This window comes from Blennius ocellaris (genome assembly GCF_963422515.1).
Source record: "Blennius ocellaris genome assembly, chromosome: 4".
NCBI classification, from domain to species: Eukaryota; Metazoa; Chordata; class Actinopteri; order Blenniiformes; family Blenniidae; genus Blennius; species Blennius ocellaris.
The window spans coordinates 14,968,618-14,995,803 of NC_137653.1; the positions used below are offsets into that span (position 1 = coordinate 14,968,618).

The 27,186-nt window shown below is 43.6% G+C and overlaps 2 protein-coding genes across 2 annotated transcripts; one reads left to right on the plus strand and one right to left on the minus strand.

Moving 5' to 3' along the window:
• Window positions 1-1,953: 1,953 nt before the first annotated feature.
• On the plus strand, window positions 1,954-19,357 carry avil (advillin; the record flags this gene model as incomplete). Its single annotated transcript, XM_080495445.1, has 18 exons — window positions 1,954-2,013; window positions 11,227-11,301; window positions 11,464-11,660; window positions 11,734-12,028; window positions 12,200-12,405; window positions 12,506-12,584; window positions 12,735-12,833; window positions 12,937-13,090; window positions 13,213-13,313; window positions 13,887-14,024; window positions 14,167-14,325; window positions 15,300-15,479; window positions 16,844-17,001; window positions 17,091-17,235; window positions 17,695-17,883; window positions 17,962-18,030; window positions 18,784-18,894; window positions 19,244-19,357. 18 exons carry the CDS (start codon window positions 1,954-1,956, stop codon window positions 19,355-19,357), a joined length of 2,529 nt encoding a protein of 842 aa, XP_080351571.1.
• A 1,260-nt stretch (window positions 19,358-20,617) lies between these two features.
• Window positions 20,618-26,777, minus strand: LOC308128908 (uncharacterized protein). Its single transcript, XM_080494619.1, has 6 exons — window positions 26,610-26,777; window positions 26,270-26,344; window positions 24,384-24,419; window positions 23,959-24,120; window positions 23,761-23,844; window positions 20,618-23,257 (listed from the first exon to the last, which is right to left on the minus strand). Exons 1-6 carry the CDS (start codon window positions 26,706-26,708, stop codon window positions 22,757-22,759), a joined length of 957 nt encoding a protein of 318 aa, XP_080350745.1. The 5' UTR covers window positions 26,709-26,777; the 3' UTR covers window positions 20,618-22,756.
• Between the last annotated feature and the right edge of the window lie 409 nt (window positions 26,778-27,186).

Genomic DNA, 27,186 nt, shown 5'->3' on the forward strand with positions numbered 1-27,186 from the left:
TTTTAATTGATATTTTATATATGTTTCATATATCTAGTATATGTCCATAGATATTTAGTATGGTATCATATGGCTGAATGTTTTTCTTTGCGCACATGATGCTCCCTACCCACCCCGAAACTTCGGCACTGCCATGTGCTGCACAGGCACGTTCCAGTTCACTAATGACTAGCAGTCATATTTTAATCATGTTTATCAAGTAATGTCGCTACTGGATGAGCCCCACAGCTCGTTAATGTGTCGGAAGCCGCTCTTACATGATGCACCTGAACGCATCACTCAAAGTGGTCAGCAATTAAAAGGTGCAAAGAGCAGGTACTGCAAATAATCAAATAAATAAATAGCATAACAACAGACTACAACTACATACTGATAAATACCAATAATAGTACAAATCTGATGATATAACCATGAATCAGATATAAATACAACAAAGAATCAAGGTCAAAGGTTAAATATGTATCAGCAGGAAGCCAGGCAGTGAAAGTAACTAAAAAGTTACTTGTAATCTAACTTAGTTACTTTTAAAAACAAGTAATCAGTAAAGTAACTACGTTACTTTTGAAAGGAGTAACTAGTAACCAGTAATCGGATAATTTTTTCAAGGTAACTGTGGCAACACTGTCAGTCGTCTTCCATCACAATATAGTACCACCACAGCGTGGGTGGAGTCATCGGAGCTTTTCTCCATTGTGTACAGTAATCATTATAATCATTGACAGAAATTACACATAAAAATAATAATTTGTTGCCTTTCGATGGGGTTCTCACTTAGTTCTGCTCAGGTTCGGAATCTAATGCTATTGGGTGTGGCTGATTGGGTCAAAGAAATCAAACAAGAATCATTATGGCTTTTTTAATGAATGGGGCCATGCGTCACGACTAATATTTGACAATCTAAACATATCCTTAAAAATGTAAATGCTGCCACGCTGAAGGAAACTACTGTTTTCGAGCATTTCCCAATGAGTTCAAGAAACCAGGTTGTTCAGCCGTCAGAAAGAAATGTCATCTTCTCTTTGCGTATACTTTTAATATTTTCTACGAATTTCCTCATTTAGGCAGCCAATGGAGCAATGTCCACACCCTCTTTCGGAAAAACGCTTGTGCGGGAGGGAGCTGCAACCATGTGCACTCTGTTTCTTCCTCTTGTCTTTACTGACGTGTGCATACACATAATCTGTGTGAAGATACCAGCAGTTGCACCACAGTCACAAATATACCATAGCTGTAACAGAATTTACCATCATCATCATCATCATCATCATCATCATCATCATCATCATTATCATCATTGTGCATATTCAAGAAGTATAACATTGTATAACAATGTATCATCTTCATAATCAACTCAAACAATAAATGTATCAAATATGAATGGCTGATCATAGCTCATTGACAAAAGCTTCACTGACAGGTAATATATCTACTCTCTGCTGTTTAAATATCCATATATGGACAGATTGTGATCTCTGAGTCGGCTGGGAAACAGATGGACACAAGGTCAGTGTTACTGTGTGTATTTGAATATGAGCCAATGTTTTTTCTCAGGACATTTGCCTACAGGGTTTGGTCTCATCCTCAGTGATTGGGCAGAACACAATGACAGGTCCTGAAATATGCAAAACGCAGGCAAATCTGCCAGGAGCAAGGCGACCTCCAGAACTGAGGTTCTGTTGTTGGCAGGTAGGACACCAGCAGCTGTAAAGTCATACAAGCTTAAAGAAACCTCTTCATAGGTTTATACAAGAATATTGGGTGAGTGTTTCAGTTGAATCGCAGTTTCTGTTGATGCTTTGGCAGCTAATCATAAAAATATAGTTAAAGTTTCCCTGGAATTTACCAGAGTAGCTCAATCTACCACCTTGAATTATTTTGGAATAATTTTCTTGCTCAGGAAAAGGAATAAACCACCTACAGACGCGCTACTGACATCGACTGCATCTGAGCAGCATGGACGCCATTTTAAGAGCAATAACGCCCAACCCTGGGATAACCATCTGGAGAGTTGAGGTAATAAAAAAAAATTAATAATGGTTTTCTGTTTTCTCAAGTGTGTGATATAATCATTGATGGAAGAAAAAAAACTGAACACAAATCTATTGAGTTGCAATGACTGTAACTTAGAAACACAACCTCAGCTAAATAAAGATTTGTTTGATGTGAAAAATGTAACTGGATACAATAATTTTCAGTTTGCTCAAACCCATACTTTATTCAAAATAGGCCATACATAATACAGGCAATATTGAAAGTAAGACATTTGACTTTTTCATGAAAAAGGCCAACTCATTCAAATCCAGTGGCAGCACACATATCCAAAAAGTTTAACACTGTGTTTAACATCGAGTAGCAACGGTCAGTCTGCAACGTGCAGCGTCCTACTAGTTGTCTTTTTGAGAGAGGATTTTTGTCTCATTCTTGTCTGATATAAGATTGTCGCTGCTCAATAGTTCGTCCTACAGTTCTCTTACTGGAGTTCACCTGGACTCTATAGTTCCAATCCAATCCAATCCACTTTATTTATATAGCACATTTTTAAAAACGAAGCGTTTACAAAGTGCTTCACATACTGCACATAAAAACTAAACAGTCCAACACTAAATAAGTATAAAACCATAGAATAAAAATCAAAACAGATGAAAAACTACAAACACATTAAGAAACTACAAATAAGAATAAAGACAATTCAAAAGAATAAATAGAAAAATAAAGACGCTTAAAAAGCAATAAAATAAATGAGAATAAATAAAACAATAAGTAAAAGACACAGGGGACCACACGACTCACGCGGCGTTAAAAGCCTGAGAATAAAAGTGGGTTTTAAGACGAGCTTTAAAACAGTCTAAAGTGGAGGCTGTTCGGACGTGGAGGGGCAGAGCGTTCCACAGCCTAGGGCCTACAACGGAGAACGCTCTGTCCCCTCTTGTTTTGCACTTGGTCTTAGGACCCATGAGCTGGAGCTGGAGCCCTCAGACCTCAGAGCGCGGGGGGGTTGGTAAATTTGAATGAGGTCTGTAATATACTGAGGGGCCAGTCCATTCAAAGCTTTAAAAACAAACAACAAAATTTTAAAATCAATTCTAAAATTAACAGGGAGCCAGTGCAAAGATGCGAGGATTGGGGTAATATGTTCTCGTTTTTTGGTTCCTGTTAAAAGTCGTGCCGCAGCGTTCTGGACTAACTGCAAGCGGGAAAGTGCTTTGTGGCTAATGCCAGAATAAAGTGCATTGCAGTAGTCCAGACGAGAAGAAATAAAAGCGTGCACGACTTGCTCAAAAAGATTTAAAGATAAAAACGGCTTAACCTTAGATAAAAGTCGAAGATGATAAAAGCCCGATTTTAAAACGCCATTTATCTGTTTATCAAATCTAAAATCACTGTCTATGGTGACGCCAAGGCTGGTGACTTTGGGATGCAAATAATTTCCGAGTGATCCCAGGTCCGTGAGGGCTGATCCAAATACCATAATTTCGGTTTTTCCCTCATTCAGTTTTTAAAAATTCTGGGCTAACCAAGCCTTAATGTCACCTAGACAGTGGAGCAGGGGTGTCAGGGGGCTGTGCTCATTCTTGGCAATGGGCATGTAAATTTGGCAGTCATCTGCATAAAAATGGTAAGACATGCCATGCTTTTTAAAAATCTCTCCAAGTGGGAGGAGATATAAGGCGAAAAGAATGGGTCCCAGGATGGATCCCTGGGGGACTCCACAGTGAAGCGGGGCAGAAGAAGAGGTGGAGTCCCCCAGCCTGACGGAGAAGGACCTCCCCGACAGGTAGGACTTAAACCACTCCAACGCGGTCCCCCTGACACCCACGCAATCTCTTAGGCGGTTTAAAAGAATTGTGTGGTCGACTGTGTCAAAAGCAGCCGTGAGGTCTAGAAGCACTAAAATGGCAGAGCCTCCAGAATCAGTCATTAAAAACAGGTCATTAAAAACCTTTAAAAGTGCAGATTCAGTACTGTGCAAAGCTTTGTAACCTGACTGAAAAGGATCTAAGGTGCCATTTGCATCTAAAAAAGGTTGCAACTGTGCAAAAACGCATTTTTCTAAAATTTTAGACACTAAAGGTAATTTTGAGATTGGACGGTAGTGTGCTAAAACTGCAGGGTCAAGGCCAGGTTTTTTAATCAAAGGCTCTACAACAGCTTTCTTACAAAAGGAGGGCACTATGCCAGAAGCCAGGCTGCTGTTGATGATCTCCCTAACAGAAGAGCCAATGGTGCCCCAAACCTCTTTAAAAAAGCGAGGAGGGACTGGGTCTGTGAGACAGGAGGAAGGCTTTAGTTTGGACACTATACCTGTGAGCACAGACAGTGTCACAGACTCAAACTGATCAAAGACAGCTGAGCACTGAGTGGATAAAGAACACCACAATGAAGAGGGAGATATGTTGGCCCTAATAGCAGCAACCTTTTCATTAAAAAAGGAGAGGAATTGTTCACACGTTTTCTTTGACATCTCCAATGAAGTGGACAGACTCGGATTAAAAACAGAACCAATAGTTTTAAAAAGAACTCGAGGCTTACTGATATTATCTAAAATCAAGTCTGAGAAATATTTCGTTTTTTCAGCTTTAACAGCACTCTGATAATTTCTCCAGCACTCTCTAAGAATCTGGTGCGAGACCTCCAAGCGATCCTTCTTCCACCTACGCTCCGCCCTCCGACACTCACGCCGAGCTGCGCGCGTAGTGTCATTGAGCCACGGTTCCTGCTTTGGCTTGGGACAAATGGCTTTAAGTGGAGCAACACTGTCCAGGACTTCAGAGCAGGTGGAAATAAAAGAGTTCATCAATTGCTCCGTGTCCATAAATGCAGCGGAGTTTAGAAGATCCAGTGCCGATGCAGTAAAAAGAGGAGAAAAAGCAACGGCCGTGCCCGGCTTGATAACACGACCATGACGCACGGGAGACAGCTTCACCTCCAAGTCCAAAATAAAATATAAGGTGACAGGGCTGTTATTATGTTTTAAGTAGGAGGACCACGACTGTGTACCTTCGAACAACGGCTTTATTTAACTAAACTACTTTTCCCAGCATCCATCAGGAGCGCGGGCTTTTTTACAAACAGCAAAGACAGGTACACGTCACTGTTGTGACACACCCACATAAACACCGGTCACGGTGGTATGTAACATTTACTCCCCCCCCATTTAAACATCAGAACAATGGTCGCAAACCAAGACCCCAAATATACAAAAATAACATTCAGGCCCGAACGGCCAGCTTAACTAAGTAAACCGGGTAGACTGCCGATTTACTAGTATAGCCCTGTGGGTTATTCTGCCACATGACAGGCTATACACTGTGATAATGTCTCAAAAGTCAGTAACGTAGTCATTGAGGTACAAGGGCCTCTGGCGGGCCCGAAGTGGGCGGGGCCTGTTCTGCAGGGGTTCAGCCTGCACATGTGGTTGAGGGGGTTGTCTCGCCGGAGTCTCCACCCGTATGTCTGGAGGGTCCCAGACCCCATTGGTGTGATGATAATCAGCCGCAGCTTGCTGGGCCGACACAGAAGGTTGCCTCACCCGTCGGAGGCGACTGACGTGCCAGCGTGAACCATCGGTCACACGGAAGGTGGCCGGCCCCAGTTGTGCTGTGATCTGCGTTGGTGCAGACCAGAAAGAGAGCAGCTTGTGAGAACGAGAGGGACGCCGGACTCGGACCCAGTCCGATACAGCGAGGGCAGGTGGTTTCACACGGTGTTTCCTGTCAAACTGCTGCTTCATGGTACGTTGTTGTTGTGCCACTCGGTCGCCTGGTGAGGGCGCTGCTACTGGGGTGTCTCTCACCGGAGGGCGTAGGCGGTCCAAAGGAAGTTGTAGTTCCCGCCCTAGCATCAGTAGGGCTGGAGAGCTGCCGGTGGTAGTGTGGGGTGTGGCTCTGTAGTGCAGTAAGGTGCTCTGCAGTGATGTGGAGAATGACAGGCCGTCTGCCATGTGTGCTCTGAGCCCATTCTTCAGGGTCTGATTGAACCTTTCCACACCTCCGTTGGCCTGAGGGTGGTAGAGGGCAGTTTTGATGTGCTTTATCCTCCTCTCTTCTGCAAAAGCTGCAAAGTCGGCTGAGATGAACTGGGGCCCATTATCTGTGGTAATGGCGTCAGGGACACCCCAGCAGGCGAACAAGGAGGAGAGAAAGTTAATGATCACTGCAGTGGTGACAGACCCGGCAGGAAGTACCTCTGGCCATTTAGAGTGAAGGTCGTAGGCCACCAAGAGGAAGCGCTGATGCTGAGGAGTGCCATGAAGTTCACCACATATGTCCACCTGTATGTGGGTCCATGGTGCCTGAGGCCATGGCACGGGCTGTAAGGGTGGAGGCGGGGGAGGGCCGGTTTTACCACTGGTGAGACAGGCTGCACAGTCTTTGACCAGATCTTCAATGTCTCTGTCGATACCTGGCCACCAGACCAGTCCCCTGCAGCGTTGTTTCACCCTTACAATGCCGAGATGGCCGTCATGGACCATGGTCAGGACTCGTTCTCTCAGAGCGCTTGGGACCACTGTGCACAGCCCTCTCGCCACACAGACGTCATTCCAGCAGGAGAGGTCACTTCTGACCCGGTGAAAGGGTGCTAGATCTTCAGGAACCCTGGCAGGCCAGCCGTTACGGATGAAAGTGCAGAGCTGGGTGAGAACAGGGTCTTGTGCAGAAGCTGCCTGAAGTTCTTTCAGGGAAACAGCTGCCTCGAGGGGTGCGTGCAGCAAGAGGATCAGTTCTGGTTCTGAGGAGTCCTGGTTGGTGTCAGGTGCAGAAGTGGATGTGGCTCTGGAGAGGAGGTCTGCTACAACATTCTCCCTGCCTGGGGTAAACTGTGTGGAGAAGTTGTATGCTTGTAGCCTCTCAGACCATCGATAGAGGCGCAGCGGTTTGTGGCCAGATCCGCTTGTGACCAGGAGGGCTGTGAGGGCCTGGTGATCAGTCCGTAAGGTGAAATGTCGCCCGTACAGATACATGTGCCACCGCTCACATGCCCAGACGCAGGCCAGTGCCTCTCTTTCCCCTACAGAGTACTTCTGCTCAGTTGGAGTTAGCGCCCTTGAAGCGAACGCCACCGGACGCTCAGTCCCTTTGTGGATTTGAGACAGGACTGCGCCGACTGCAGTGTTGGAGGCATCGCAGGTCACAAATGTGGGGCTCTCGAGGTCAAAGTGAGCAAGTACAGGTGGGGAGGTGAGTTGGGATTTGAGCTGGCTAACTGCGGCAGAGCATGCAGTAGACCAGGCCCAGGGTGCATCCTGCTTCAGAAGGGCGCGTAGCGGTGCAGTGGTGTCAGAGTACTGGGGAAGGAAGCGCAAGTAATATGCAGTCATCCCAAGAAACGATGATAGCTGCGCCGGGCAGGATGGTTCGGGCAGGCGCAGGATGGCGTCGACATTTGAATACAGCGGGCTCAGGCCTTCAGCGGTCAGACGAAACCCCACAAACTCAATAACAGGAGCTGCAAAGATGCACTTTTCCCCATTCAGTGTGAGGTTGTGACCGGCGAGCACATCCAACACCCTGGAGAGGCGGTCGTCATGCAGGGCTGATGTTGCTCCGTGTACCACAATGTCGTCCAGGTACACAACCACCCCGGGAATGCCTGCAAAGATGGTGGCCATGATCTTCTGAAAACAGCTGGGAGCGGAGCTGAGTCCAAAGGGCATCCGGGTGTACCGAAAGACCCCCATATGGGTCACAAAGGCAGTGAGGTTGCGGCTGTCAGGGTGTAGGGGAACCTGCAGGTAGCCCTGGCGAAGGTCGAGTTTTGAGAAAACTGTCGAGCCATAAAACTGCGCAGAGAGCTCCTCTACTGTGGGTAGTGGGTATCTGTCTGGGACCACCGCTTTGTTAACCTGTCTGAGGTCGATACAGGGGCGGAGGCCGCCTGTCTTCTTCTTTGCTACAACCAGATTGGAGATCCAGGGCGAGGCGTCTACTCTTTCGATGATGCCAGCCTCCATCAATTTCTGCAACTCAGCAGTGACATCATCGCGCAGGGTGAGGGGTAGCCTACGCAGAGGTTGGATGACTGTTTTCACAGTTGGGTCAATGAGCGGCTGGTGGTTGAAGGCAGTGAGGCAGCCCAGCCCAGTGAAAAGCGATGGCCAACGCTGCTGCCATGGCGTGGTCACTGTCAGGATGGTAGCACCGAGGTTATCAGAGATGGAGAAACCCAGGGCGCAGAACAAATCGAATCCCAGGAGGTTGGCGCCATGCTGTGACACCTGGAACGTGAACGCTGGGAGGACTCTGGAGCCATAACGGACAGAGAAGGTAGCCGTGCCGATCATTCTAATTTTAGTGTGTCCATAGCCGTACAGCTCTTCTGCTCCTGTTTTAATAGTCTGTCTGGGAAAGAGCTGCCGGACTGTGGACTCACTGAGAAGGGACCTGGAGGCAGCAGTGTCCAGTAGTAGTGGTAAACACACATCATCCAGCTCCACCGTGCACCAGGTGAAGGGCTTGTTGTTGGCGCCCACTGAGTGAATGGTGGTTGGGCTTGATGGGCGGGATGAGCGGCGCTGGGTTCTTGTAGTAGAAGGTGCAGAGCGGCACACTTTAGCAAAGTGATTGAGCTTACCGCACCGCTGACATCTCTGTCCCGTGGCTGGACAGACCTGTGCTCGTGTGGCGTGGGAAAACGAGCCACAGTTTCCACATGGCCGGCGTGGTGAGGTATCCTGGTGTCCCGCGGCGTTAACCTCGAACTCGTTGTGAGGATAAGTGGGGCCGGGATCCTGAGCTGCCGGGGCCACGGTCTGTGCCAGCGGAGCAGAATAGGAAGGGGCGTTTGTAGCCGCTAGCCGCGATGTCAGCTGAGCAGCCGACTCGAGCTGAAAAGCCATGTCCACTGCCTGAGACAGAGTCGTATCATCCGGTGCCATAAGCAGTCTCTCACGTAATTTGTGATCCGCTGTGTGTTCGGCTAACTGATCCCGAATAAACTCGTCTTCCAAGGCTCCAAATTTGCAGACACTGGCCAAACAGCGGAGGTCCGTGACGTATTGGTGTACGGGCTCACCGGGTCGCTGTCGGCGCTGTCTGAAGAAGATCCGGCGGACGATGACGCTCTGTGGAGCAGCGAAATGTCCGGCCAGTAAGGCGACACAGTCCTGATACTTGACCGCGGGTCCAAGCGTGCGGAAAATACGCTGTCCCTCGTTTCCCAGGTTGTGAATGAGCAGAGCCGTTAGCCTAGCGTCGCTAGCATCAGCTAACCCAGCGGCGGCGATAAAAGTTTGAAAAGACTCAAACCAGCGGGGCCACGGGATCGGCGGCTCGCCCGGCAAAGCGAGGAACGCAGAAAGTGGTGAAAGTGGAAAAAACTCCATCCTCGTCGCCAATATTATGTTTTAAGTAGGAGGACCACGACTGTGTACCTTCGAACAACGGCTTTATTTAACTAAACTACTTTTCCCAGCATCCATCAGGAGCGCGGGCTTTTTTACAAACAGCAAAGACAGGTACACGTCACTGTTGTGACACACCCACATAAACACCGGTCACGGTGGTATGTAACAGCTGTGGTCAGAGAACACGGCATCTCCGACAAGGACATGGTCAACAGAAAAACCACAAGACAACACAAGGTCCAGCGTGTGCCCGTGCACTTGTGTTGGGTCAGTGACGTGCTGTGTCAAATTAAAAGCTTCCACCAAGTCCAAAAACTCGCTGGCCATTGGCTTAGAGGGACAGCATACGTGCACATTAAAATCTCCGACAATTAAAACCCTGTCATAACGCGTGAGCACACAAGCAATAAATTCATAAAAGTCTCTCATAAAATCCTTGTTGTGCTTCGGCGGTCTGTAGACGACAGCGCACAGTACTGGGTCAGTCTGGCGGAGCTCGAAACAGCTCAGTTCAAATGAAGAAAACGACCACTCAGATACCACTTTGTGGTAAAAACAGTTTTTTAAAATAGTAGCTATACCTCCGCCACGACCGGTGGTTCTCGGTGCGTTTATAAAAGTACAGTCTGGAGGTAGTAGCTCTGAGAAAGCGGTGGACTCACCGGTGTTGATCCAAGTCTCTGTTAAAAAAAGTACATCCAAAGTGCACGATGTGAAGAAGTCCTGCAGGATGAAAGTCTTATTCACCACAGACCTCGCGTTCACGAGTGCGCACCTCGTTGAAGCTGTGGTAGCCGCGTGAGCTGCCCGGCTCAGCGGCCTGAGGTTAGCCGGGGACAGTTAAACTATAGTTAAACCATGCTTCTACAACAAAGTCATTATGTGATTTAGGATTGCATTATTGAAAAATGCAAGGTTTCCAGATGCTGTTTTATTACTGATATATATATATATATATATATTTATTATTTTTTTTTTTTTTATTATTATTTTTTTTTGGGGGGGTCTTTCCATGTGTGTGATCCAGCCCATCATTGGCGCTGCTTCAGTGTCATATTTAAATATGCAGGCTTTTGAAAACTTTTAATGGCTCCTGCAGGATTATGCATCTGAAATGTCAAAGAGAATTGAGGCTCTGGCAGATCGGATCACAAAACCATTTTCCATTTTCCTCAGACACTTTTGGAATTAACTTTTGGACCAGCGAAAACAGTCCCGCTTGTAAACTTTGTTGACATATGACTCCTTTAAGTGAAACTTTTCCAACTTCCATTTGTAGAGCAAGCTGTGTTCACAGGCAGTGATTTCTGAATGTGTTTGTGAGCAATGGGGTTTCTGTTCAGGTGTCTTGATGTCTTGATCATGCCGATGCTTAATCCAGAGCTGTGCCAAGACTTCAATTGTACTTAAGCATTTGTCCTCATTTTCAAAATTACCTTATGATTATCTATATTTTATATGTACATTACACGATGGTTAGATCTTTACAATTTTATACGTCGAGATACATGTTTTCGATTGCCTTTTTTTAATGACGCTACCATTGTGAAATGTTCTTTTCTTTTGTAAACATTTTTTTTGTCACTGACAAGTTGGAAATCAACCTAATTGTTTTATTTTGTGACTTTCTTTTTCCATTTATTGGCATATGTTGCTGCATTTTCATGCAGAAATGTTTAAATCTAAACTTTTTTGATGAAATTAAAAACTTTTTAACATCTTACAAGCTGTTTATTGTTTGCTGTGGAAATCATTGAACCCAATTTCCCATGAGCTACTTGTCACCACCTTTTGGAATCACAGTTGTAGTTGCTAAATGTAAAGTGCAGATTTTTATTTGATGACCTGAAGGTAAAATAATTTCCTTCTTTTCTGGGAAACAGAAGCTGGAGCTGGCTCAAATTCCAGAGAAATGCTATGGAAACTTCTATGAGGGTGACTGCTACATCATTCTGTCTGTAAGTTTTAGAAGGTGACTGACAAATCATTGTGCAATTTGGAGACAGGTTGACTGAATGCCCAGTTAATTCTAATATACTGGTATATTTCGCTCTTTGCTATGTCATGAAAATGGACTAAAATGTTGAGCAGAGGGTTCTCCATTTTCCCTCTCTCTCCAGATTCAGAAGGTGAACAACAGACTGTCTCATGATATCCACTTCTGGATTGGATCTCAGTCTTCTCCGGATGAACAGGGCGCAGCAGCTATTTACTCCATACAGATGGATGACCATCTGGGCTGCAATCCGGTGCAACACCGAGAGGTTCAGTGCCATGAATCTGATGCATTCAAGGGCTACTTCAAGCAAGGAATAATGTGAGTGATAAACATAAGCTTTTGAATAAACTAACAGAAATCACAATAATCTTCACCTTTATTTTTTCTTTAGCTACAAAAAAGGAGGAATTGCAACAGGCATGAGGCACACAGAAACCAACATGTATGACGTCAACAGACTGCTCCATGTGAAAGGAAAGAAAAGAGTGATCGCCAAAGAGGTCAGCCACGCGTCACTGATGCACTACAACATCAGGGGTGAAGAACAACTGACCTCTGTTTTTAATGTGTTTCAGGTGGAGATGAGTTGGATGAAGTTCAACCTTGGAGACGTGTTTTTGTTGGACATCGGAAAGACAATTGTCCAGTGGAACGGACCAAAGTGTAACAGACAGGAAAAACTTAAAGTGAGATTTCCGAGTCACACAGTAATAATAACAACAAACACCGTCTAAAAATTTGAGTTACTTTAAAACAGCACTGTCAACACATCCTTTTTTGAAAGAGGCTGCAAGTTGTTTTTATAGCTGATAGTCGGCGGTCCGTATGTGAGTCTGTGTTGGTCCTGCGTGTCTCAGGGCATGCTGTTGGCCAAAGACATCCGAGACCGAGAGCGGGGGGGTCGGGCAGAGATCAAGGTGGTCGAGGGTTACGCAGAAAACAATTCTCCAGAGGGCATGAACATCCTGACAAGTGTCCTCGGAGAAAGAAACTTTGCGCTGCTCGATGGACCTCCTGATGAAGTCGCTGACCAGGAGCAGAAGGCAAACCTCACACTCTACCAGTAAGCTGCTCCACAAACAGAGATTTCATTCCATTAACTGTGTGATGGGCGGGGATGTGGACGTTTGCTGGAGATGAGCTGTGGGTGCCTGTCTTTGCAGCTTGTCAAACGCCGAAGGTCAAATGAAGGTCACAGAAGTTGCTACAAGGCCGCTGGTTCAGGATCTTCTCAATCATGATGTGAGTTGTTACAGAAGCATTAACTCATTTAAACACACACCAGTGCTCAAGCCCTTTATTCATTCTGTTCACAGGAAGAGAAAGAAAGAAAAATCTAAAGTAAAATATACTGATGATTAGTAATTAATGTTTAAAAAAATATATTTTTAGGATTGCTATTTTCTGGATCAGGGGGGCATGAAGATCTTTGTGTGGAAAGGGAAGAAGGCAAACAAAGCTGAAAAGCAGGCTGCCATGAGCAAAGCTTTGGTAAGTGACACTACATTTTTTTTGTTGGGTCTTGATTTATCCAGAGTGGCCTATTAAATAATTTTGCACTTTGGTAATAAATGCACTTTGTTCGCTGTTACAGGAGTTCATCAGAGCAAAAAACTACCCCCCTACCACCAATGTGGAAACGGTGAACGACGGAGCGGAGTCTGCTCTCTTCAAGCAGCTCTTCCAAAGGTGGACCGTGAGGGACCAGACTCAAGGCATGGGCAAGATAAACACAAGGGGAAAAGTTGGTATGTCAATCCCATCAAATCACAGAACACTCATATGATTAATGCATTTTTATTGTCAGGAAAAAAATTCCTTCTCTGGGAAAATGTGTGTGCTTTATAAGTGGGTGTCATGTTTGTCTTAGCTCACGTCTCACAGGAGAAGTTTGATTCCACTTTGATGCACGAGATGCCAGAAATGGCTGCACAGGAAAGGATGGTGGACACCGGCACAGGCCAAGTGCAGGTAATGTCATTATTACGTGACATTATTACATGGCTGTGTGTGGCAGCCCAGATTTTTATGTCAAATAAAAATGTATAATCATTCAAAACATTTTGAAGCAAATTGAATCAGGACATTTCGCCTCACGCCTCAGGCCTCCTACTGAGACAAATGCATTCAAATGACCATTCGACCGCAGATTTTATTCAACGTCAGTCAAATTGCCACTTTTCAAACATCCCAGTGTTTTTGTTTCTGAGAAATTAAACTTGGTTTATGTAGCATTTTTCAGGTACGTTAATGCAATTCAAAGTGCTTCATAGATGATAGGCAGAGTATTGACAAGACAAAAAAAAAAAAAAAGATACAAATGATAGAAAAAAAACATTACAAAAGTACACAAAGAATGATTTGACGAGTCCAAACAAAAGCAAAATATTTATGGTAGCATGATGCAACTGCTCACTTTACCTCCACCTACAAATGCAAAGACAGATTGTTTATTTTATTTGTTTTGTAAGTGTGTCTGTCTCTTGCAGCAGAAATGTTTCTGTCTTCTGTGATTCAGTGTTGATTTAGTCTCGATGCTTTTAGGTGTGGAGGATTGAGGATCTGGAGCTTGTCCCGGTGGAGCCGAAGTGGTACGGATACTTCTATGGAGGAGACTGCTACCTGATCCTCTACACCTACTTGGTTAACAGCAGGGAGTGCCACCTGCTCTACATGTGGCAGGTAAGGACGCAGTAATTCTGGATCCTGGATTTGTTTCAAAGCTGTTTTCCAAAAAGTGTGTATTGCTCTCTCTACCTATTTTACCATTATTTTTACTGCACAGTTTGAAACGAAAGGACATCCTTGTCATCTGTGGTTTCAGGGTCGACATGCATCACAGGATGAACTGGCAGCTTCTGCCTTTCAGGCTGTGGCTTTAGATGACAAGTACGATGGGAAGCCGGTTCAAGTGAGAGTCACAATGGGCAAGGAGCCGAGACACTTCATGGCGATTTTCAAAGGGAAAATGGTCATCTTTGAGGTGAAATCCTTTATTGAATAAAGTCAAGTCAACTTTATTTAGAGAGCACTTTAAAACAGCTGCGGCTGAAGCCAAAGTACTTCACATAATAGACAAAGCAAAAATGACAACAGAAGAGTAAAGACAGTAACATACAGTAAAACAAACAATACGATTCACAGGCACAGAGTCTCAAACATGGCTAAAAGCCAAGGAATATAAATGGGTCTTAATATTAGTTTTAAAAGTGGACAGTGAATGGGATTGTCTGACAGGCAGTGGCAGCTCATTCCACAACAGAGGTGCTGCAACAGAAAAGGCCCTATCCCCTCTGAGCTTTGGTTTGGTCCTCGGTACCTCCAGCAGCAGCTGGTCAGCTGACCGGAGGCACCGAGCAGGGGTGTCGGGGTGGAGCAGCTCAAAGAGGAAGGGTGCGGCCAGACCATTCAGAGATATAAAAAAAAATGAAAGAATCTTCAAATTAATTCTAAAATGCACAGGCAGCCAGTGGAGAGAAGCCTGAATGGGCGTTATGTGGTTCCTGGAGGCGAGCGAGGGAGGAGGACTGGCTGGTACCAACATCAAGTGTGTTACAGTAATCCAACCAGGATCTAATAAAAGCATGGATTACTGTTTCAAAGTGCTGCTGTGCCAGAATGGTCTTCACCTTTGCAGGCCTTCTGAGGTGGAAGAAGCTGGACTGAACCACTGCCCTAATCCTAGAGTCCAATTTAAAATCACTGTCCATTCTAAAACCTAGGTTTAAAACCATTGGCTAGTTGAAGAGAGGGGGTCCACAGGAGCCACTTGTCCCGAACACCATCACCTGAGTTTTGTTTTCATTAAAACTTAGAAATTTAAAAGCCATCCAGGCTTTAACGTCGTCGAGGCATGACAGAAGAGGTGACAGTGAGGAAACATAATTTATACTGCTTGTAAAGAACTCCACTCACATTTTGTCTAACCCTATGGACCTTCCTGTGTCTCTCTGTCAGGGGGGAACATCCAGGAATGGCTCCTCTGAGCCAGAGCCCCCCGTGAGGCTGTTCCAGATTCACGGCTCCGACCACACCAACACAAAAACCATCGAGGCTCCAGCCCTGTCCTCTTCTCTGAACTCCAACGATGTGTTTCTACTGAAGAGCCAATCTGGGATTTACCTGTGGTGTGGAAAGGTAAAACAGTCAATACAGAGGACAGAAGATTTGCCCTCCTGTCACACTATTGGGATTTATGTTTGGTCATTAGCATTAAATTACTGTAAAACATTAATGGTTGTAAACTGTCATATACTCAACAATTTCTAAAGTATAAAGTAAGAATAATTACTTAAAGTTCATGAATTATTAAAAAGAATTTATTGATTAAAAACTAATTTTAAAAAGTAATCATTTATTCATTTATCATGAAAGGGGGCACCACCAGATAATCTGGAAGTAGCCAATTAACAAACTATCAGTCTCATTGAAAAGGATCCATATAATTTAATTAATATTTTTGTGCAAAATATAACAATACTCAAATAAGATGTGTGTGATCTGAGCACAGACTGTTACAAACCAGCGAAGATCAACAATAAATACATAATAAGTTTTTAATGATATAGTGCGATGACGTCACTCTGCCCCCCACAATGCCCAAATTGTCTCGATTATTTGTGCTGCATTAGTGCTGGTTTGTGCTGAATAAATTATCATTTGTTCTGCTTTAGTTTTTAAGATAAAACAGTTTATCTCCCGAAGTACCTGGGCTCGACTGTTTCTGTTCTAATGGTTTTCCTGTTTCAAAACTATGTGCCTCCATGTGTTGTCGGCTGAAAAATGCCATGTCTTCCGTTTCGTGAGGAAATAAACACCTCCTGTATATTTGATTTTTTTTTTTATTATTGTTGACATGTCTTTTGTTTTGGCGGATCAGAATCCATCCCAACCAGTAGGTGGCGTTTGAAGTGCACTGTATAGAATAGCGGGACAACACAGCTTCAGAAATAAAACCAGCCTCCACAGCTATGACTATAAAAATTATTTTATTTAACCAAAGAGTCCAAACGTTAGTCTGGCCACAGCTGGTTTATTTCTGCATGTCTGATCTGTGGGCATTACAAATGCAAGCATGTTTTAAGCAATTGGAGTGATAAAGCAAGGCAGACAGACAAAGACGTCAGCGATCAAACACGTCTTTCCAACTTCACAGCTCATCGTCTCTATTAATCACATTACTGATGAAAGACTAATACCACAGTGAGGTTCAGAGGAGGAAAAGTTTCCAGAAGAGTTCATGCCACTACAGCTTCAGATCCCTAATAATCATGTATGGGGATGATGTCATTTTTGGGCACAGAGAGGAGTAAGTCAGTCGTAGTTGGCTTGGCTTGCCTCTCTGCCCTGCTGTGGCTTTCTTGAGTCGTAGAATTAAATATAACCAGCTGCCAACCCACAAAGCAAAGAATCACTGGAGTGCTTGCATGGAATCAGGCACACGGTAGTGTGACGCAACAACAATATCAAGACAACAGGTAAACACACTGTCGCTGTTCCAGGGATCGAGCGGAGATGAGCGAGAGATGGCGAAAGAGGTGAGCTCCGTGATTTGCTGCAACTCGGAAAGAGGCTGCGAGGAGCTTGTGGCCGAGGGTCAGGAGTCCAGCAAATTCTGGGAGTTGCTTGGAGGGAAGGCGCCATACTCCAGTGACAAGAGGTAACGACAACACAAAGTGCCGACACTCTCATATTGAGCGAGACGGCATGAGTCTGCAGATGTGCGAGTGATATGATTATTGTCTTTAGGTTCCAGCAGCTGGCGTTGGATCACCAGGCCCGTCTGTTTGAATGCTCCAACAAGACGGGCCGCTTCACTGCCACAGAGGTGACCCAGTTCATACAGGAAGACCTCAGCGAGGATGATGTCATGTTGCTGGACACCTGGGACCAGGTATTTGTACAACAGTGTTTGTTTGTAATATACATCAAATATTTACAGTTTAAAAATCGAATACAAATTAAAGGCTCAAACTATTCGATCACAGCTGGAACAAAGTGCTGTACATAAATAGTCACACAAATAACACAGAGATGATGATTTGTTTGTACAACTTGAATATTATTATTTAAAACATCCAGGAATACATTGTTGGGATTTGTGATAGAACTTTGACTAAATAAAGTAAGAAACTGAAACCAGCACCAAGTTATAAGATAATCAACTCTATATAAAGACAATAGTTTAAGATGGAATGAGATAATAGAAATATACATATTTTATATTTTCATGGGCTCAAGAAACCCTTATTACGATTAAATGATTACATAACATTGCACAAGAAAGGCCAGAATCTGAAAAAAAAGCAGATAAGTGGAACAAACACTTAAAACCTCCCTCTGGTGGCCCCAGGTGTTTCTGTGGATCGGCAAAGAGGCCAATGAGGTGGAGCGTAAGGGTGCAGTGGTCACGAGTCAGGAGTATCTGCGCACCCACCCAGCCAACAGGGATCCAGAAACCCCCATTGTCCTCATCAAGCAAGGGTTCGAGCCGCTCACCTTCACTGGCTGGTTCACAGCCTGGGATCCCAACAAATGGAGTGTGAGTGTCTGGACGGAAACAGAACTTCATTTTTGTCGGACAAACAACGGTTGTCTCATAAACCTTGACATCTTTCAGGGAGGAAAGAGTTATGAGGACCTGAAGGAGGAGTTGGGAGACGCTGCGTCACCTGTTGTCGTCAACAGTGTAAGTAGAATCTTTTCCATTTCTCAATTTCAATTCTGTAGCTCTTTTACTGTGGAATGATCGTTGTTACACAGCAATTAATAAACAGCTAGTTTTGACAAAAAGTCAAGAACAGTAATACGTCATAGAATATCTGATAATGCATCAGAGGAGGCAATAGTACTCAAACTCTAAGTTGAATGGTAACTTTAATGTTATAAGATTTAAGACAGCATACGTTCTGAAATATATTGAATACATTATGGTTTTTTTTTTTATTTTAGATGTGGGTAAATAATCTAACTATTGTATTTGCACTCATATGTTTGTCAGCTCAATGACTGGCAGGAACACAGATCATGAATCAGCCAGGCTGAAATTCCAACTGGATAAATTCCTTTAAAAACTTTTTCTTTGGGAATTTTCAAATAAAAACAGTGACAAAAGTCTTGGTATTTAACTATTATAGATGTAACTTGTTTATTGCTAAGTTTAATATGATTTGTAAGTTCAGTATGAGTAAATGTTTGCTGCTTTGATCTTTCAACTGTCCTCCTGGATCATCCTCATAGAAATAAGAAAGTTCAAAGCACGTTACAAGGAGTAACACTGACACTTATGTTCAAACAGGGAATAAGAGTAAAACTCTGTTAGAAAACAACGTACAAAAAATGTGTTGTCTCCCACCTCTGTAAAGCACTGTGTCCAATTGTCTGATTTCAAACTGATGCTACACAGAGTGGCCATCTCTGAATTTTCACTGTGATTTATCAGGAACAAAATGTTGCTGAGAGCGAGAAAAGCTTTGAGTGTTTCCCTCCTGAAGCTTTAATCAACAAGCAGGCTGATGAGCTGCCTGAAGGAGTTCAACCCAGAGAGAAAGAGGTATGTGTATATACATATATATATGTGTGTGTGTGTGTGTGTGTGTGTGTGTGTGTGTGTGTGTGTGTGTGTGTGTGTTACTTTTTCTTTGCCATTTTTGTGGGTTGTACCAGTGGTTCTTCTATTTCGATTTTCAATCATTTGCCTGTCCTCCCTCATTACTCCCTTTTTCATGTGTGATTTATCGTGAAGTTTCACAATAACACAGGTTTCACAGTTGAATGAACGCTATATGTTTGTCCAAATGTGTTAAAGTCATTATTGTGAACCATGTTTGACATGACCTGTAAAACTGTTGTTTGAGGTCGATGTGATGGAAAAGAAATGTCTTTTTTTTTTTTTTTTTTAGAAATACCTGTCTGACTGTGACTTCAGCAGCGTGTTTGGGATGACCAAAGATGACTTTGCGAGTCTGCCACCATGGAAGCAGCTGAGCCTCAAGAAGGAAAAGGGGATGTTTTGATTTTGTTTTGTTTTCTGTATTTGGAATAATCATCACTGGTATTTAAAAAAAAACAAAAACAAGATTGAATCAATTCTTTAATTATCTCACACCATCACAAGGTTGCTCATCCAATGGCAGGACTCTGATCAAATGTCTTTGTGCCTTATCCTGGAATAAACCGATCATTTGAATGATTTCACACTGTTAAGATAAATACTTTGTTGCTGCTTGCTTTGTGCTTATTATACTGTTTAATCAAGATACCTCGTCCTGATTTTAAAAAGTAGATCCACAATGTGTGGAATGCGGTCGTAGGAAAGAAAAACAGTGCTGAACGAGGCCTTTTCAGTTGATTTGAAAAAGATCAATTCAGTTTTTGTCTTACATGTCGTGACGCAGTTTCTCCAGCAGGGTGTGCTATTACTTCATTGTTTACAGTGTCTGCTGCAGGTGCGCCATTGTGGGCGGCAGCTCTGTTCTGTATCACAAATATGAATAAAGAATATTTACTGACGCATTGATGTAAAGCTCTTTAAATTCTTTCGAATGAGCGTCAACCAGGCACGAAACACACTAACAGATCCTTTCTGGTCACTGAATAACCTTTCATTCATGTTTTTGGAGTGAGAGAATCCCATGTAAGGAGAATAATATGCAAGCTCCACACAGAAAGCACACACACGGATTTAAACTGGGGACATTTTAACTTTAGGTCAAGCGTGCTACGCCACCTTGTGGTCACAGGGGACGAACTGAACTGAACTCGCGAAAACGTCATAGATGTGAATGAAACACAAAAATCTGAAGCACATAATATTAATCCACTATCCAATCCAGTCACACGAACAGTTTGAGTATTTTATATGAATTTGTTGTTTGCCTATTTCGACCCACTGTGTTTAAGCAGTCTTCTAAAAAGTAGTTTGTTTTATAATCACTGCCTTTAAAAATGCTTCTCCGTTGTCTTTCACATCCTCATCTTTCTATCAAATGTTCATTCGTCAACAGGTTTTGATTTCCCTTAAAACCGAGGTTTACTGTACTGCTTATGTGAATAAATGAAAATACCCTCTATGTTGGAGCACTATTCCCCCCCCCCCCATATATAGCGGCCCGTTTGAAGCGGCAGAATTCATCACATCTACATGTAATCTGGGTTTTTATTGATCGACATGTTGAATGAAGCGCAGACACAATTAGATAAATCACATTCTTCAGCATTGATCATTGAACACAAATGACACATCTGCTATATTCAATCATTTTATTTGGATAGAAACACATTTACTTTTATCATAACATTTTAGCCAAAGCTCATGACAAAATTGAAAACGGACACGCAGAAGACATTGTAACACCGTAAAGGATTTTTTTTACGTTGTATTGTCAAAATGACACAAACATTATGAATCCCAGTGTCTGCTCTGTGTTTTAACTACACTCTTGACATGAAAACAATGACCAAGCTCAATCAAAGAGGTTTTGTTTTACATGTATGGGTACGACTGCTCAGGAACGGAATGTTTACGATTCAATTTATCGAGAACCGATTCCTCCAAAAGCTGCGAGAGCTGCAGGCTCCTGTAACTTGAAACCTCTCACACCTAAGTGGACAAGTACAACGGGTGCATCTTGGAAACAAAACAAAAACAAATTACAAAAAAAAAAAAGAAAAAAAAAGGTATTGGCATCTGAAGCAGCACAATGCTGGAAAAGTTACAAAGGCAAATAAGTCAGTATACAAACAAGAGGCTGCATCAAACCTACAAAATGACACACGACTAACAATAGCAAATGCAATTCCTTCTGTTCGAGTCGCCACGTATTTAACATCATCGTTCTGTTTTTTTTTATATACTGTAACAGAACAATTCTCAAGTGATCTTCAATTAAATAATTTCATTCGAGTTAGACATGCTTAAAACTGCACCTCTATTATGTTTCTAAAAACAAAATCCACCTCTCACACCAGGAATGTAATAATTCTTAACGATTTGCGAAGTTAAAACCGACAAAAACCCTTGGAGTAGTTTTCTGCAGACAATGTGGACAAAGGTATACGAGTACTACGTGCAAAAGTACTAATAAATGACATCAAATCATGTACTTTTGGAAATCGGTTTACATTCGTTAGGTGCTCATGCAAACTATTTGAAATGAGGTGAAAGTATCTACCGTTGCCTCTATCCCTGAAAAAAAGTTTTTATATATATATAAAAAAAGAAACCTCGAAAGGCGATTACATAGAAAAGTGTTTACAGCAATCAAAGATATCCAAAGAGACGAACTTCAGCAAGATCAACTGCAAATGTGCAAACATGCGGTTTTACTGAGCAGCAGACGGAGTCCGGCCTGCTGCAGGTCCACTGATCACTGATCACTATTCGCTGACGTGTTTGGTTGTAAAGGGAATGTTGTTCTCAATGTAATCGACAAATTCATGCCACAAAACAAGAATCTGAAAAGCAAAGTGTGAAATCAGTATAACTCCAACAAAACAGAGATCTGAAAAAAAAAAAAATGTTTTTTTTAATAAAGATTGGTGAGGCAGTGAATATTTTTAAATGTCCCTTGTATATCTTGTCCCTTTTATCATCGCCTGTCCCAGATCAATGTGAAATGTAATGGAAACCTGTGTTAGTGACTTCTACCACAGAGGGAACGGTGGTAAGGTTGAGTAAATATCTGAACTCACACCATTCTGGGGGAAAAAAATACAAAAAATTGAGTTTCTCATGTATCTTTATGCCTGAAGTAAAAACGGCAACAGTCTGTCAAGATTCAGGAGCTCACTTGATTTCATCTGCAGACGAATCCTGATTTGTGTCGCTGGCAGCTGCTTGTCTCAGTGAGGATAAAGTAAACAGTCAAAGCACCATGGAGGATTTTCAATGTATATCCACGCATAAGAAAAAAGAAAAAAAAAAAAAAAAAGTTAAGACAGATTCATGTGAAATGATTGGCAGCAAAATATGAGGTGGTCATGACAGGAGTTACAACTGTTAAAATAAACCACCTTGATCCTGAGTTCTTTTTGTCGTTACGTTAAACATTAAAGTTATTCTAATACAATGTGGTCAAGCCGTAACTACACCGTTTTAGATCAAGCTGCCAATCATGCTCTTGATTCTTGCAGTAAATCGGTTGGGAAACTGACTCTTAATTTCTACAAAAGTGACTTAACATCACCGATTGTCAACTGTGGCAGGAGAAAAACGGCAAATCCTCAAATTTGAAACGCTTTAGCCAGAAACCGCTTGCTAATTTTGACTGAAAAATGAAAAAGGTTGAAATATCGTCTCATCATTTCTTGTTTTGAGTCAAATCTACTCTGAATTTTACTGTTGATCATTGTTTTTTTAAAGCCAATTTGCCAGTGGAGACCTTTTTGCCCAGTCGTAGACAAAGCACATCAAATCAAGACAAAATACAGGCGTCAGGATTTTTGCCGTCGTGGGTCTCACCGCCGCCGGCCTTATGGTCACGAGTCGGGCCGTTGTCTTTATTCTCCGAGTCGTTTGGCAGCTCCAAGTCATCCCCGTCACCCGGAAAGATCCTGTCCTGCTCCGGGGTCTCCGCAGATGCGTCTTCGTAGGCACTGGTGCTGTCCGTGTCGTTTGTGTCTGGAGAATCGTCATGTCCTCCTTCGACCCCGTTTTCACAAGGCCTCTGGAGGACCCCGTCTTCAGAGGCCAGGCTGTTCAGAGCGAGGGAAGGCGTGTGGCCCAGGGGCTTATTGACCATCTTCCGCAGCTTCGTCAGGACGTTCCCTGCGTCCTCCGACTCCTCGGCCGCCGGTCCTTCATGTTTGCATCTGGAGTCTTTATCTTCTTCCCGCGCAACGTTTATCAATCCCTCGGCGGCAGTTTTTGTTTGGTCCTCTTGTCTTGGTACTTCATCCACCATGTTGCTCCTTTCCTGTGGAGACAGAAATATTACCTTCATTTCCAAAATGGAATGACTCTCAGATTGACCTTGCCCATTGTGAACTATAAATGCACTGAAGTGTGGTTGAACCACGAATCTTGGAAACACGAAAGACGCCTCCAGGCCGAGTCAATACCACAGAAATCTGTACCATCCTCAATCAGCCTCAGTACTATGACGACCAAACTAAAACTCATGAGCTTGCCCTTTAGCTCTACACTGTGTCTTCCGACACCTTTCTATCAGAATCTGCATGAACTTCGGCAGCGATTTGAGCAACGGCAACTCATCTGTTGAGTCAGACCTCGTGCTGTCCACCCATTAGCTAAAGATACGATAAAGAGATGACTGGTGTTGGTCCCTCCACCCCTCAGTGGTCACATTGTTATGGTTGACTTGTGTACAAAGAGAAATTACCACAAGGCGGACAAATACTTGCGAAACAGTCTTCAAAAAGAGTTTATGGGATCAACTGACAAATGATCCTGCATTACCTCTTTTAGCCTCTCAACCTCTTGCGTCAGGGATTGAACCATGCTCTCCAGTTTCCTCTTGGCTGTCCTCTCTTGCTCAAGCTCCTGCAAGAGTTAGACACAAACACACACATGATGAGCAGACCAGCAGTTTGATGCCACCAAACTTTTTGTCACAGTTCGAAACCGTGACGACGGGACTCGTGTTAGAAGCCATACCGAAGTGGCCTGTCCAGCTTCCCTCTGGGCTTCGGCCAGCAGCTCCTCCACGCCCTCCAGGGTGTCCTGCAGGACGTCCACCTGGAACAACAGAGTCTCCCGCTCAACCTCCAGCCCACGCAGCTCCTGCACCGCCTCGTCGTAGCTGGCCTGCAGCTCCAGCTACGCCGCAAACAAAGAAGCAAATCAGCGTAGGCGACTGCAGAGGGCCGCACGCCAGCACAGTGGGAGAACAAGTGCTCCGTGAGCTCTGAGCAGTAACTGTGGGAGCCCTAATGGACCAGGCGAAACATCCATCAATATGTAAAGAATGGGTTTTCATTAATTCACTCGTCATCAGGCTGAGCAAAATGGTGACCAAGACTTTTAATAGTAAAAAAAAAAAAAAAAAAAAAAAAAAAAAAAAAAAACACAGAAGTAATCACCATTTCTGGAAGTCCCATGAAAATCTCCTGGTCGGACTGTAAAAGAAAGAAAGAAAACAACCATATACTAGATCATCCGAACTTAAAATCTCTGTGGAGTTTATCTGAAAATGCAGTAGCCACAAACTTCAAGAGAAAGTTTATTAGACACAAATGCAGATGACATTTAACCACATGAATGGAACTGGAGTGAAATATAATAATGAACGTGTAGAACCTGTAACCTTTCACAATTAAATGCATTTCTGGTTTTAAACCGAGTTCTGTAACTCAATGGAGGAATTTCTCCTCTGTTGCTACGACAAACACGCCGTGACTTAACAGATTATATTTGGAGCCGAAACAGTGATTAGTAAAGACGACGTGGAACGCTGACCTCAAAAGCAGAAGTGTCTCATCTGTGTGACATTTTGTCCTTTGCCTCGCTGTGTCACACTCTTATCATGTCACTCATGTGTCCTCGAGAGCGTGCCTCGTCGTTTAAAGATCCCCGACTACAATCAGGCTTTTATTACAAAATGGGCTTTAACGGAAACATAGTATCAAAAGCAGTCAAGCCTGAATTATGACAAAAGCAAATATAAAAACCATCAACAAATGCAAATGCGACGTCGAGCCAATTGCAGTGATTTTGTTTGTCATCATCAGTCAAACAACCTCATGTTCAGCTGGACATACGAGGTTTCGTCTTTACAGTCTTGTTTATACACGGACAAAGGGGTTCCTGCCTGATTCCAGAAGCTGCCTCAAAAACACATGACATGCCAGCCTGCCCATATGCACAATGGATTCTCAGTAAAATGGGAGGCACCTTAAATACCAACAATGATAGACTTGGAATGTTTTACACTTATACGATGATTAATAATTGCAATATCAGTACCAAGATGTTTAGCCAGTAAATTCTCTCTGCCGGGTTTTTGTTCATAGATATACAAGTTATTCATCCCCAATTGGGGAAGAGAGAGAGAGACAGAGAGAGAGAGAGAGAGACAGAGAGAGAGAGAGAGAGACAGAGAGAGAGAGAGAGAGACAGAGACAGACAGACAGACAGAGACAGACAGACAGACAGAGACAGACAGACAGAGACAGAGACAGAGATTTTGTTTATTCTTCCATTCAACTTTACCCCAAATTCTTGATTGAATTTGCAGCAGGCCCACGAATGGAAAAGATCATAAAGTCATACACTTAAAGAAACAAAGATTTTCACATACAAATAAATATTTTTCTGCAGCGTTTGGGAAAGTAATAGGTTGTAGTTCCAGTTGCCTATCTCTCTCTCTCGCTGACCATTCAAGTCTTCCTCCTTTGACCTTTGGATGCAAGATAGTCCCACCTAAAGAACTACCACCCTTGAGGTATTTATTCTATCTTTATCACTTCATTCTACATAAATTCCAGAGATACGTGTCCCTGCAGATCAGCAGTTTGTGAAATGCCCAGGCCAGTCTCTTCAACCCAACAATCACACAATATTAAAAGTTACTTCCATTCCAATTGTTTTCAAAACCGTCCTGATGCTCTGTTCGATGTCTTCACACTTTATTCGCTATAAACAAATGCGATAAAGGAAACATATGCAGCCAACAATAACCAGATGATGAATGTACATTAGAGGGGCTGTTCAATGACATGTGCTTGTTTTCAATTATCCTTCGTTTTTAACTTAATAAATCAGTTTAGCTACATTCTAGATCCTTAAGACTGCTGTCACTGTGAAATTCATCCTAAACCTAGAACAATGACAAAGATTCTATTCCCAAAACAAATCAGCGTTGTGTACTTGTCTTAACTTGTGGGAAAACACCTGAAAAGTTGTCCTCAAAACAAAACACTTGAATTAACAGACATTGTGGGTTTTTTTTCTCATCCCTGGATGTTACCTGGCTGTCAGTCCTCCTCTTCAGGGTTCCTGCTCGGCTGTCGCTGCGTGTGAGACGTCTGGAGGAGATCTCGGCCTGTCAGGAGACAACAAGCTGCCTCCATCAACTTTACACTCACAACAACAACAACAACAAAGGGCTGAACTCCGCCGAGAAGCAGGAAGTCAAAGAGCGAGACGGACGACAATCTCTTCATGTGTCGGCGATCTTTGGTGTTTGATAGCAAACGTGTCGCAATGAAGACGAGACTGACGGGATTAACGTTAAATCGTTACAGAATGTGACGCTGGGCGGTGACTTTAGCTTTTAGCTCCGCCGGTAAACGGTAACGACCCCCCACCTCCTTTATGATGCTGCGCAGCGACTCATCCTCGCTGATTCCCCGGGAAAACGTCCGCTTCTTCGGCGAGCCGCTGCTGTCCAGCGTGACTGAGTGCATCTTCCGCGGTTTATATTCAGGTTGGCTTTATGTAAGAAACTCCTCCGAGCCGAGTCGAGTCGAGCTCCCCCCCGGGTTCAAGTACTGTTTGGTTTCCTACGCAAGCAGGCCGTGATGTACGGGAGCCCGCGGGGGCCACGCCGCCTTTAAAGACGCCCGCACTCCGCCCACTTGACGAGCCACAAATCGGCCTCTGCCTCTTACCCCTTCGGGGGGGTGGGGGTGTGCTCCGAGTTCACACATTGGCTTTATTTTTGAAAAACTTCACGTCATGTAGATTTTTGAAGGCGAGGGATTATTTTTTTTCCTTCTTAAAAAAAAGAAAGAAGAAAAAAATAAAGAAATCCATTACCTATTAAAGGAGTGGTTCCCACATTGCGGGGCGGGTCTCGCCTAGGGGGCGCCAGAGAGCTTATGGGGAGGAAAACAGCTTCGATCATTTTCCCAGTAGTTTTTTATTTTTTTTATTTTCTCATCA